The 12,976-nt window shown below is 51.1% G+C and overlaps 1 protein-coding gene across 5 annotated transcripts in view; it reads right to left on the minus strand.

The window, feature by feature from the left end:
- Window positions 1–12,976, minus strand: part of ARNT (aryl hydrocarbon receptor nuclear translocator) — a 28,115-nt gene continuing 15,139 nt past the window's right edge. For 2 of the 5 annotated variants that reach the window (XM_063357349.1, XM_063357348.1), the window contains 18 exons: window positions 12,707–12,920; window positions 12,343–12,556; window positions 11,983–12,082; window positions 11,474–11,539; window positions 10,899–10,984; window positions 10,388–10,464; window positions 10,096–10,230; window positions 9,569–9,643; window positions 8,625–8,776; window positions 6,793–6,903; window positions 6,509–6,587; window positions 6,005–6,128; window positions 5,326–5,425; window positions 4,513–4,663; window positions 4,137–4,296; window positions 3,486–3,637; window positions 2,422–2,898; window positions 1–1,579 (listed from right to left, as the gene is read on the minus strand). In XM_063357349.1, the coding sequence (XP_063213419.1) occupies window positions 2,809–2,898; window positions 3,486–3,637; window positions 4,137–4,296; window positions 4,513–4,663; window positions 5,326–5,425; window positions 6,005–6,128; window positions 6,509–6,587; window positions 6,793–6,903; window positions 8,625–8,776; window positions 9,569–9,643; window positions 10,096–10,230; window positions 10,388–10,464; window positions 10,899–10,984; window positions 11,474–11,539; window positions 11,983–12,082; window positions 12,343–12,556; window positions 12,707–12,920 (2,086 nt within the window). In that variant the 3' untranslated portion in view covers window positions 1–1,579; window positions 2,422–2,808. Of the gene's footprint in view, window positions 1,580–2,421; window positions 2,899–3,485; window positions 3,638–4,136; window positions 4,297–4,512; window positions 4,664–5,325; window positions 5,426–6,004; window positions 6,129–6,508; window positions 6,588–6,792; window positions 6,904–8,624; window positions 8,777–9,568; window positions 9,644–10,095; window positions 10,231–10,387; window positions 10,465–10,898; window positions 10,985–11,473; window positions 11,540–11,982; window positions 12,083–12,193; window positions 12,260–12,342; window positions 12,557–12,706; window positions 12,921–12,976 lie in introns of all 5 variants that reach the window. The other 3 variants (XM_063357351.1, XM_063357350.1, XM_063357347.1) reach the window with 2 other exon arrangements.

Raw genomic sequence — 12,976 nt, forward strand, 5'->3', positions numbered from 1 at the left:
CCCTTCCCGAGGAGGGGGTTTGGCTCCAGCCTGCCCCAAGCGATTGTACGACAAAATAACCCCCCCCCACACACACATTGAAAAATAATACAATTATCAAAACAGGATGTGACAGAAAGAACCTCTCCCCGCCAGCTCTGTCCCATGTCCCCCACCGCCCCGCCACAGCCCCCAGGACCCCGTGGCAGGGGGGTATCAGATGCTGAGACCCCGCCAGCCCCTCACCAGTCCTTGTCCTCCGCTGCTGCCAGCGTCGCCAAGCAGGTTCGGCGTTTGCCGGCTGCTTCAGCTGGTTTCTTTTCCCCAGCAGCTTGAATTGTCCATCGCAGGGACCCAAAACTTGGCGGGGGGGGGGAGCGCTAGGGCAGCGTCACCCCTGACAGCTCAGGGAGAGACGGGCTCTGAGCTGGGGACACGTAGAGTTGAAGTCGTTGCTTTTCATCCATGCGGCACCCAGGGCCCAGCGTACTGCGGGGGAGGAAGTTTGAAGCACCACAAGCAAGTCCAGCTCCTGCTGCTGCCCAGCGGCCGGACATCACTCCAGAAAGCATCGGAGCCGGAGCTTCAGAAAAGGTCCAGTTCTCCAGGGCTCCATTGCTGCTGAAATGGGAATTTTCCTCCTCCTTTGGCAGTGGTGGGGTCGACGGGGCTGCGACGCTGGAGGACGGTGCAGCTCAGCGCTGGTCCTTCGTGTGCCCCCCCTTCGTGTTGCAAGCAGGCGTTGTGAGCCCCGGTACGAATACCCGGGATGGTTAAAACCTTGCTGCTTTACAAAATACATCTCTTCTAAACCCAAGAAAACACCCCAGCCCGGCCACAGGGAGGGCGCAGGATGCGAGGGGCTGCTGCGGACAAAGAGGGGCCCATCGTGGTTATTGCTGGTAGCATTCTCCCCAGGGTAAAAGGATGGGGGTGGCTCAGGGGACGTTTCCAAACTCCCTGATGGGAGGTTCCCACCTCTCCATGGTTAAATTTGAACTTGGTGGTTTAAGTGAGAGAAAAAAAAATTTAAAAAAAAAATCCTCCAAATCTCAGTTTTCCAACAAAAGCAGGAGAGAAACCTGAAAGCTTTCTGCTCCACTACCAAGAGGAACCTCTCCACGTCTCTGCAAGCACTGAACTTGACAGTGAGCAATGCAAATATTTCAAAGCCTTCCCCACAGGGATGTTATCAGCTGAGTACGTCTCCGAAATCCGCTCTTCGGAGCGTCTCCCCCATCGTGGCAGCACCAAGACCCATCAGTCCAAACGCCACGTCCCCGCCTGCCCCACGCCGGCGGAGAGGGCGCTCCCAGCCAGCCTGGGGGTCTCAGCGCAGGGAGGAGGGAAAAATACCCAGATTTCATCCAAAACAAAACCAGCCTTCCAGGAAAGCTTCGTATTCTTCCCCCCGCTGCAGTTGTGCCAAGTTTCCTTCCAAGTCCAACGCTGCAATGAAGAAATTTTCCTGTTGAAATCGAAGCAAGGCTCGCCATCACAGGGGGAGGAAATCAAACTGTTGTTCCAGCCCCTACGCACCCTGAGGAGACCAGGAGTTGCCGCAAGTTTTTTTCCACTGAAGAAGCCAGAAGATTCAAAGCTTTAAAATTTAAAAAAAAAAAAAATCATATATATATAAAAAAAAATAATTCTGTTCCCTATCTTCGCCTGCTCTCCTCCATTTTGTGATTTGGCAACAGGGTCATCATATGGCATGGATTTTTCTTTAAGGAGACGTAAAAGCAAATACTGCCATTCAGAGCATGTAGTGAAAAACCGCAACTCCTCAGCAAGGCCCCGAAGGAATCCAGGGCCCCTCTGTGCGGGGAACCAGACGCCCAGCTCCAAAACGAAGGCGAGGAACTCCACCTACGTGTGGTACAATTGCATGGACAGTGCGGAGCAGTTTTTTTTCCCTCCCCCCCCCCAGCCCCAGAAGCTGACAAAAAGCCTGTTGAAACATTGGTTCGTGGCAGCACAGAAAACCATCAGCTGCAAAACTGATGCATCGAGAACAAAGCTACATAGATAATATTTTTATGGCTCGTAACTATCCCGTCATTCACAGGAATGACCGGGCCCCGAGGGAGTCGATCGGTCACGCTGACTACAGAGGCCCACATTCATTGCACAGTTCACAGAAGAGCGACGGCATCCACACAAACACCGAGGTTCCTGCCAACATGGGAATCTCTGCGTAAAGCACCCCGGACCGGAGACGCAGTAACAACCCTCCGAGGACGGCCAAGCTTCCTCAAGGAGAAAGCCACGACAAGAGAAATCCTCACAAGGATTCCTACGCAAGCATCCTCCAGAATTGCATTATACAGGGTTAACGCTTGGAAGAGTTTCTTCCAATATTTAAAAAGTTACAATACTTTTGTGTTTTATAGAAAAAGAGTCACGGTATAGAAGATTGAAAATAAAAACAGTAAAAGCCACCTTATGAGTTTGGAAGGGCTGTCTGTAATCCAGACAGGAATCCCTCCGACCAACCCAGCGTGCAGAACGAGAACCGCGAGGGAGCGGCTCCGGAAACACGGGGCCTTTGGTCAATGAGCGCAGCCGCTCTCGCAGCACTCGAGTCCTGAGGCCTCCAGGCGAACAGTCCCCCGCCGCCAGCGCCGCGCAGAGGAGGAGCCCAAAACCACAGCATCTTCCTCCCGCAGCACGGCCAGCCCTCCTCCAGGCTGCCGGGCAAAGTCTCGCCTCCGGAAGGTAGGAAGTGTTCAGAAAGTTCAGCAGTCTTTGAAAAAAAGACTTAGGTGTTTTCCTTTACACGTGGATATTATATAGAGCTATAATTCGCTTCCCCCCCTAGGGCTTATTTTATTCTGAAAAAGAAGGGAATATATTCAACTCTGGGAACTCTTCGTTGTTGTAGTTGGGTCCTTGGTCTCCCAGCATTGTCAGCATGTCCTGCGAGGGTAAAAGGAGAGAGTCGTTACCTGGACTAGAACATCACGTTGGCAGTTCAGGGCCGGAGGAGTTTGCCAGAGCAGACACCGCATACCGGGATGGCCCCTTCCCTCCCACGGGCACACGGGGTTTGTGTCCAAGGCCGTAGGAGAGCAGCGAATTTAAGTCACAAGCAGTGACTGCACCGACTCCTTTGAAAGCAGGGGGCAGCAACCCACAAGAATATGAACTCTCAAGAGTTATCTTCACTTTATTACTTCAAGGGAGGCGTTTGGCTCTTTTGTTATTGTTTTTAATTAGAGCTAGAAGGGTTAATTCAGCTGCGGAGCTGCTAGAATTTCACACTGATCCTGCAACAAACCAAGACACAAAGCCAGGCCAGCTGAGGCCTTTCTGCCTCCCCTTTCCCATTCCAGCTCCATCAGGTTACTCCCAAGTTTGAGCCCTCACCAGACATTGTCAACTAAAGGGACAAGCTCTCGGCGCTTCAGCCACCTGCCCACACTTGGGAAGCAAAGCCCATTCGTTCCCACAAGATCGGCCCACACCAGTCCTCACTCGGGAGGATAAAAAAAGCACCGTCTTACTGAGAAGACCTCAGGCTGGCTTGGCTGCGGCTGCTGCACGTGTTGCTCCCCGGAGGCCGGGCCGTGGTGCTGTCCTTGCCACTGCGGCCACATCCCCACACCTTCGGCTGCCCGCGTCTGGAACGGGGCAGGGGTCTGCGCTGCCTCTGCGGCTGTTTAACAGAGAACAAGTCAATAAGGGATTCCCGGTGCAGAGCCGTGGTTTCTGGGATCCTTTAACGGGACTGGGAAGCGCACAACTCGTTGGGTGGTGCCTATGGGTCACAGGGTAGGATGTCCCCTCCAGGAAAAGCCACTCAACTGTCACATGCATTAAGGTATTTGTCAGTACCCACCTATGGGGCAGAACAAGAACAAATGGAGGGGAGGTCCCGGAGGGGTTTGTTTCCTCCCAGTCAGCCTTGAAATGGTTCAAAATTCATCTGCTCTGGAGCCTTGCGCTGGGACAATGGTTAAAGGCGATAAGGACGGTGTTAGCCAGAGTAGGGATTTAGCTGTGCTCTCCACATTTGGGCATTCCCAACATACACCAGAAAACAATGGAGAGGAGATCGCATCACACCAAGGCTGTATCTGACTGAGGTTCCCAGCTTTCCTCCGACGGGATTTTGTTGCCACCCCAACCTCCCCAGCACCCCACGCCATACTCACTAAAGCCAGTGCCACGGCTCGCAAGGTTCGGGTAAGCCGCGCCGGTAGGGGAAGCTGTAGAGCCAGGTGCGGTCATGGGGCTGAAGGAGGACGGGGTGCTTTGGAAAGTCCCCATGCTGAAGGAAGGGGGCCGAGTCTTCACCGTCTGGGATGCCACTTGCTGTAAGAGAGAAAGGAGAGAGAGGTATTTATTCTGAACCTTGTCTTCACTAGGGTGAGAAGTTGCTGGACTGGCCGCAAAGGAAAAAGCGCCCGGGCACGTGGCATCGCTCCAGCACTCAGCTAGAGAGTCAGAGCAGGCTGATTCACGATGGCGAGAAGGGTCTGTAAAGCTGCAGGGACTCAGGGCCCGCACCCAGGGTTCAGGCTTTCCTACCTGGGGCGTGAATGCTGGCCGTGTCCCCGGAGCCCAGTTAGTTCCGCTGGCCTGAGCTGGGTTGGAGTGGCGCGAAATCTGTGCTAAGATCCGGCCTGCTGACGAGGGCTGCTGCTGAATAATGTTCACAGGAGGCACCATGCTGCTGCTCCTGGAAGACAGAAGAGGCACTCTTAGGACACTAGGTATCACGTAGAGGACGAAGAGGGACAAACGCCATCCGTGTGAGCTATCAGTGGGGGTAAATGAGCCCAGAAACGTGGGGTAACTTCACTCGTGTGCCAGTGCCCATCCCGCTGCCCTGCTGTGGGCACAACTGGCAGGAGCTGCTGGGGTACTGAGCCAGGCTCCTCTCACCCAGCTCTTCTTGGGCTTCAGTCCAAGCACGGCCGAGAGGCACAGCTATCCCATGGACAAGCTTTGGCAGCAACAGAGCAGAGGGCTACCAGGGAATCGAGGCAGTAGCTGGGGAGGCGAAGATGAGGGTGAGGACCGGCACAGCAGAGGAAGGGCCATGCTGACTCTGCCCAGCCTCAAAGCTCCTGCGCCTCTGACCAGGAGCAAAGCAGCACCAGGCAGGAGGGCAGGAACCCTTCTCACCCCCACTCCTCAAAGAAACCCATGTCTGCATGTGTTCCCCCCATATTTTCTGTGCACAGCACATGGGAACAATTTATAGACAATCGCCACCGTGCAGACAGAGGCTGGGAACACTCAGCTGTGGCAGAAGGACGCACAGACAGAACAGGAACAATTGCAGGACAATACAAAAGGAACGCGAGGCCACCCAAAGCACAGCACAGGAAGCCTCACCTGAAGTTCTCGGCAGGTCGCGATGGGGTGAAGGTGTTTCCCTGCGTAAAGAGGGGCTGGTTGGCAGGCACTGTGCTGGCAGGAATGGCTTTGTTCTGGTCTGTGGAGAGAGGTTCATTCATGTCAGGGCTAAGAATGTCTCAGCTGCAGGGACAGAGAAGCAGTTGCAAGAGACATGCTCGTGTAAAGGAAGACCATTTTGAGCCAAAGCATCAAACATGAATGTCCTTTATCCAGACACGGACTCCAGATGGTTTTGTAAAGCCTGTTTAATTTGATTTCCTCTCCATTTTCTAATAAACTTTGCATTAAAGTCCTCTGCGGTTAGAGCATCTACTACATTCTCTGCCCAGACCAGGAACACGGAGAACTGCTCTCTGGGGACAAGCACAAAGGATGAGACTAAGGCGCGCAGTAACACAGAGCAAGGGACACCTTATCACGCACTGCCTTCTCACACCTCTCCAGCAAAACACTGGCGTATCAGCATAGTCTGGAATTATCCACTTGGCATCAAAATCTGCACTATTCTGCAAGACTGGGCCGCCACAACACAGTCACAGCACCCAGAACTGCTCTGGGTGACTTAGGAAAGAGCAAAGAGCACTTGGACTGCAGCTGAAGTTGGATGAAGATGCGACGTGCTGTTGGCCATGTCTCACAGCCCAACACCCCTCACCTGTATTGATACCGCTGTAGATCTCGCCGAACCTTGGGTCCCGCTCCTGATTAAAAAGGCTCTCTGCCTTCTCCAAGGGCTTGCTGTGCTCGGGGCCGGCAGCGGTCACAGGCTGAACGGGAACCTGGGAGCGGGGACAGACGTGAGCTGTCAGCACCTCAAGCACAAAGGGAGCCAGAGGTGTTGCAGCCAGCAGGGAGAACAGCCGAGGGCTTTGCAGGCAAGAGGCCGGGCTGCTCTCCGGCTTCCTGTGTGTTTTATCGCGACAGTGTGGCCATTTAGGACTGGCAGCACAGACATGGGCAGAGTGGAGAGGATGCCACAGCAGCAGATCAGCATCAGGCACGCAGATCCAGCAAAACCCAAGCCAGAACACCTCCCTCTCCAAACTCTCAGCAGCCTTGAGTGAATGTTGTTTGGCCACCTTTAAAGCCCCAGCAAAAGGTAATTTAAATAATGCAGGACAACAAATACAAGGAGTAATCGAAACCCCTGTTGATTTACCTGTGAGTGGTCGTAACCAGACAGGCTCTCCCTTCCTGGGCCCACTTCCAGTTCTGTCTGTTGTGGAGGCTGCTGCTGCCTAAAATAGAAAGTCTCTGTAACAGGAGAACACCGGCTGCTAAAAACGATTGCCAAGGGAACAGATACTCTGTGGTTACACCAATGATTCATTAGCGCAGAGGAGTTCATTGCTGCAGAGAGGAAAGTTTGGGTAGGAAGGCTATGTGAGAGGAGGGCAGAACCAGCAAGAGAGGCACGGTAAAAGGAGCTGAGCACCTCCTGACCTTGAGGGCAGCTGGGCCGTGCCCATCTCCAGGGGAAGGCTGACACTCTGCCCCAGCTGGGGCCTCGGCATGGAGTTTGACAGGGCAGGCCGAGACTCCTGGCTCGAGTTCCTTCAAAGCAAAGAAAAAAAAAAAAAGAAAAAAACGTATTTAAAGATACCAAACGAAAGCAAACAGTTGGCTACTGCGTGTAGGAGAGTGCGCCTGTCTGGGACAAGATTGGAAGCTTTGCTTTTGCAAAACCTGTTCGAGTGAAGGATCCTTCCACTCGGTTTCCGTGGTCTCTGAAAGGGGGGTGGTGTGTAATATAATGCTAACGGGCTGGGAGCCAAAGGGCTCTGCCCCTCCCACTCAGTCACCGAGCGGGAGCAATCAATAACCTACACCAGGAGCACGGCCAGACCTGCATCATCCTTAAAGCACAAGCAAAGGTTGAAAGAACTCAAAAACCCCCAAGATTTTTATATTCAGCTCTATGTCAGCCACTCCAGAGCTGGTGCCTGCAGAGACCACCAGCAGTTTTAGGTTTTAAGCCCAAGATGTTGGTGGAGTTCATTCTGCTCTTCTGTTAACTGTCAGAAGTCAGGTACTGTTTAACCCCCCCAAGAAAGGAATAAAAATCCAGCATTTTCTCAGGACTTCTTTTGCAAGTTGCTGCTTCAGTAGTACCTGATCTCAAAGATGAAACAATACAGATAACCTAGCAAAGACGCACATAGATAAAACACACTCAAAACACAATCAGACACAGATCGCTGCTTCTCTGCTCTGAACTTATGCAGTGCTTTTAGAAGCGTAGTATGGATGTGAGAATGGATGCGTGTGGAATGAATGAGTTCAAAGAGATATCTCTCTAACAGCAGGACAGGAATTAAGGCCTGGATCAGATCTGCATCAGATTTCAGCCCTGCGCTCGCACCACAGCTCGTTAAAGCCAGAGGGATTTGTCACTGCTCAACTCAATACTTTCTCATCAGAAGGCATCAGCTCACCAGCTGCGGGAAGGGAAGAAGTGCTACCTGCACTCTAGGACATTGCCTCATTAAAAAAAAAAAATCCTGGCTTTTCACCTGCCCACAAGCAATCTAGCCTTCTGCTTGCCTGGTGGAGAGACTCCATCTGCTGCACTCCCCCAGCCTGCACTTAGGAGTCACATGCAAGAATATTTTTGGCCTTTATTTCAGTTGCTGCTCTTCTGTAAGGGGCCTGGAGCTCACTCCTGGGAAGACAGAGCAGCTCTGCTCACTCCCAAAGGAGACGTACCAACGATCGAGAGAGAGAAAAGGAGAGCAGCAATGGAAGCAGGCTGCCCACTGGAGCTCGCTTCTGAATCCAAGGACAAAACTACAGCAGTGGAGAAAAATAAAGGTTTACTTTCTACCACCAGCTGCAGACAGTCCTGCTCACGTGAAAAGCCACTCTCTGGCCCAGCTGCCTCTCCGGACTGTCACAGGAGTCCAAGAGCTACATTCAAAGGCGGACTTCGCTAATATTAGCTCTGACACACAGACAGGAGACTCGCTCCAGTAACCAGAGTTAAAAAAGGCACTGCTGGAGCTGAACTTTGCCAGCTTGCTAAGCCACACAACCGAGACAGCCAAAGGGATTGAATTTCTTGCACTTTATAGTCCTCTAGTGCCTGCCACGGCCCAGGAAGAGAGCGCTCATGGGACCTGGCAATTTCTCCGGGGCCTGTGCAAATTGACGGGGAGGTTGGTGAGGGGGAGAGGCCAAAACTCCCGCAGTTCTGTGCTGCTGGTTATTCTGGGACAGGATCCCATCAGGTTCGTGCGCTATCACTGGTGGTTGGCAAGTCATTTCCATGTACATACTTGACGTTGGTGTTGGTACAGATGATGTACTCAATTTCATCCGAGTAGGGGTTCTGGAAGGTAAAGGAGCTGGTTCTCATCCAGAGCCATTCCCGGTTTTTGGATCGGAATCGGAACATGACTGACAGAACCTGGCCTTTTAACTTCACCACCTAAAAAAACGTAATGCCATCAGTAGTACCTGATAAAAGAAGGCGTTGAAGAGCAACCTGCCTCTGAGCCACCCCCCGCTGAAACCTTGCGATGGCCCTTTGCCTCAAAGCCTCCAAGATCGTATCTCAGTCTTCCCCAACTAAATGGCACTGCCACCGTTCCCTGATGCTGGTTTGATTCCCGAATGATATGGGAAGGGAATCTAATATCCCCTTTTTGGCTTCCGCTTTTCTTATCTCTTTGCACCGGTGAGATGTATGGAAAAGCTTCCAGTAAATGAAGCACATGCTGTTGCTTCTGATTCCAACTATTTGGACAAATGGATATGAGCGGCTACTTTTTGGAGTCATGAAAGCACAGGGGCAGTCTTACCTGCCCTGCCACAAGTCCAACGCCCTCAGAAATAAGAGTAACGACAACAGGGCAAGCAAACCACATCCATTTCGAGTTCTGCAGCACTGGGCTGGGCCCTAGAGATGAACCAGTGTTTCAGCCACAGAAGCATGGCATTCAAGTAGGCACTTTGTAGCCACACCTCTGGCCCTAAAAGCAGACCAGGCCAGCAGCCAGAGGATGAATTCAAGAGTTAAACATCAGATGCTTCTGGTTTATTCTGCATATTTACCATTATGTGACTATGTTCTGTAACTGTTTGCCATTGGACAAAGGAGAAATATCTAAGGTTTATTTTTCTCTTGGTTTTCCAATTAGTTTCATTGCTTTGCAAGCGCCAAGACAGATTCCAGTCTGAACACCACACTGCATGCAAAGGGGTAGCTGAGGCGTTTTACCTGCTGAAAGCTGTCCCGCAAAAGCTGCTGGTCTTCTGGGTGGCAGAAATCCACAATGTCTTTCCCCAGAAGTTCCTGATTTTAAAGGAATTGGGAGAGAGATCAAGTCAGTTCATCTGGCAGGCAGACTCCCTCTTTCAGGTCTGCCTCATTAATTCCAGTTTGGACAGGTAGTTACTGCTCCCCCACCACACCACTGTTACACAAACCAAGGACGGGAACTGGCGTGCTTTATTTTCAAGAGAAGCACAACAGCGGTTGACTTAACATTTGATCTTTAACTTAAATGGAGGCAAAAACCGTCTTAATTGACATTAGACATAATCCAGAGCCACCCATCCTTCCAATGATCAAAGTACTTAGAAAAGCACATGAAAAGGCAACTGGTGGAGAAGAAACACATGTTTGGTTTAGGCCCTGGGCATTGTTTTATCAGATCTGTTAGACAAGCAGAGCCACGATGTACAAGAGAGGGGGGTAAGTGTCAACAGCAGTTCGTTCTTAGAAAACTCCTACCATTTTCTCACCTGTGGCTGGTAGCCAACAGTAGCCACACAGCGGTGATCTATGAAGGTGAAAATGCCTTCGGTGTTGTGTCGGGAGATGAACTCTGTTGGCTGACAAACATTGTTCATGTCTGTGCAGTTGGGTGAGCTAGTGACCTGCACGGTGAGACAGGTACAGTGTTAGCGAATCTTGGAAGGGCTGTTTTCTCCTGACCAGCCAGCCCCGCAGCCGCATTCGTGGCAATCAGGAAACATCTTCAGACAGAACAGTTTAACTCTGCGGGCTTTTAGGACAAGGCAATGATGAACCCACCTGGAGCCTGCCAATAGCCACGAGGCAAAACTTGCTGCCCTGGCCAGCGTCCGGGTCATCATCAGGCAGCGAAACACCTGAGAGGAGTGCCAAAAAATTCCAGCAAGGTTAATACAGGAAAAATTGCTGATTTCAGAGGAAAAAGACATGCAGTTCTGACTTCAATACACCTCTCCACCCTGTATTGTAAGTCAATAGCCTTTCCCATGAAGGAATTTAGTAAGTTAAGTTGTCTCCCCCTCCCTTTTCTTTTTTGCCAGAAGGGTTAATTAAAGTTCTCTGTAACTTCCAGCCCAAGCTAGCGTATCAGACACTGTAATATTATTTTCATCCTCTACAGTTCAGAGACACAAAGCTCTGATCCAGCATCTGCAAAAATTAGTTCCATCCTAAAATAAGTGGCAGGATACATTTGGAAAGCATTTGCCGGCACATTCAGTTCAGAAAACGGCCAACTTCAGACCATATGCTCTTAAAAACAGCCACAACCGAACACTTCAGCTGTCGTTACCTGCAGGGGGCCAGGCTTTTATGTAACCCGTGCAATGCACCACAACGTAGTGAGGTTCACCATCTTTTGCGGCACCTAAGCCATTCCTGGGGAGAGAGAAACAGTCCGATTGTGCTATATATTACACTGGGGTAAGGTCAGGCAGGGTTTCTACTTGTATTTTAAAAAAGCTTCCATGGAACCTCTTCAGGATAAAAAAAAAAAGAACAAAGACTTAACATAAATGCAAGAGGTTCAAGAACAGATTAGGCTGGAATCTATCTCAATTTCAAATTAAAAAGGGACAATATACACCAGAGGGCAACAAGAACAGCGCGAAGAATACATGGTGTTAAACTGACTTCAAATCCAATCTTGGCATAAAGAAAGATTAATCTCCCCCAGGATTATCTTCCTCAACGTGGTGGTACTTTGGTTCCTCTACCCACAGCTCCATCTAAACTCTTCAATGAGCTGTACTAGCCTACCCTACACACGCTCACCACAGCGCGTCCCCGCCACTCTGATGACGGAGCTGTAGCTCATTTCGCTCCCAGCAACGCCGCGCGCTTGCCCGTAATGCTGGTATTATTTACCTGCAGCGATTCCTCATAAAGCTGAGACGATTTACAGAGACTGGATCCACCGAGCTGTTGCCACACCTGTACCAGAACGAGAAACGCGAGCAGAAAGGCTTTTATCTTTCTTGGTCAACATCAGAACGATTTCATAATCTTGTATAAGAGGAAGCACTCTATAAACAGGGATGAACCTTTGATTCTCCATCACACAAGCAAAAAGCCCTCCTTCTACAGACTTTAAGGGAGGTGACACATGGGGTCAAAACAAACTGCTACTTGAAAGTAGATCTTCTACAACAGGCTCGAGAGTTATCTTAGCATAGGGCAAAGAAAAACCTCAAGAACTCGACCGTCAGCTTTGTGTGAACCGCTCAGCCACGTTAGATCATGTATATGAGCAAATAGACATGAGCAAAAAAATGAATGAAATGAGCGAAGAAAGCTGAAATAAAAGCATGAGGCAGCCAGGAAGGAAGATCAGCTTCAGGCTCAAGTAAGATTTCCCCAGGGAATCTCTTCATTACCTCATTCGGCAGATGAAAGATCTTCGGGAGCCCATACACATCCTCATGGACTGCTGGCCTTCCTTCTTGACAGTCCCCGTCTTCAGATCTAGGATGCGGCCTAAAGAAAGAAGAGAAAACAAGATGCTGCTGCAACACGAGTCCTTTCCCCAACACAGGCACCAGGTAACGGATTAGGAAACTAGCAAGACACAAGTGTCACCAATGGTACCTTTAGATGCATTCTCAGGGGGGGCTGCAGGATCCTTGTTAGAAAGGCACCAGGGTTTGGTTCCTTCTACAAAGGGAAGGTTTTAATCCAAGTCCTCTGCAGGCTTTCACCCTGCCCACTCCCACCGATCCCTCCCCAGGCTGCTTTACCTGTCAGGGCATTCTCCGATGTGGAGAGCTGCTCCCTCAGCTTGCCCACGTCATCTGGGTGCACCTGGTCGTACAGGGTGCTGCCAAACCACTCGGACTGGGGCTGGTTCAGGACGGGAGTGACCGAATCAGAGACATAGACCACCCTCCCGGTCTCACAGGACACTATGAACAGAAAGCCGTCGGCTGCCTCTAGGATCAGGTGTTTGAGTTCCTGCATTCAGACAGACAGACATGCTCTTAACTCCAGAGCCAAGCAGCTGACACCCCCTACACCCACCCCAGGTGCCTACCTCCCCCCACCCACAATTTAATTCCCCCCCATGACTGCAGTATTTCCCAGAAAGCAGCATCAAGCCAAGACCTGGTCAGTGAGAAAGGAGGGTTTGTAGGTGCCGTCAGTGGAGGTATTGCCTGTGCCGCGCAGGGACTTCATGTGAGAGACAGCCATGCGCAAGATGGTGAGCTTGTCTGGTTTGCGGGCCAGGGCACTGCAGGTGGGCACCATGTCCGAGAGCTCTGTGATGTAGGCAGTCATCTTGTTCCTTCGCCTACGTTCAATCTCGCTGTGATTTTCCCTGCAAAAGGCCAGGGAGGAGAGGAGGGAAACGAAGTTACCAAGGGGCCAGAAGCC

The sequence above is a fragment of the Chroicocephalus ridibundus genome, chromosome 21 (genome assembly GCF_963924245.1).
Source record: "Chroicocephalus ridibundus chromosome 21, bChrRid1.1, whole genome shotgun sequence".
In the NCBI taxonomy this organism is placed as follows: Eukaryota; Metazoa; Chordata; class Aves; order Charadriiformes; family Laridae; genus Chroicocephalus; species Chroicocephalus ridibundus.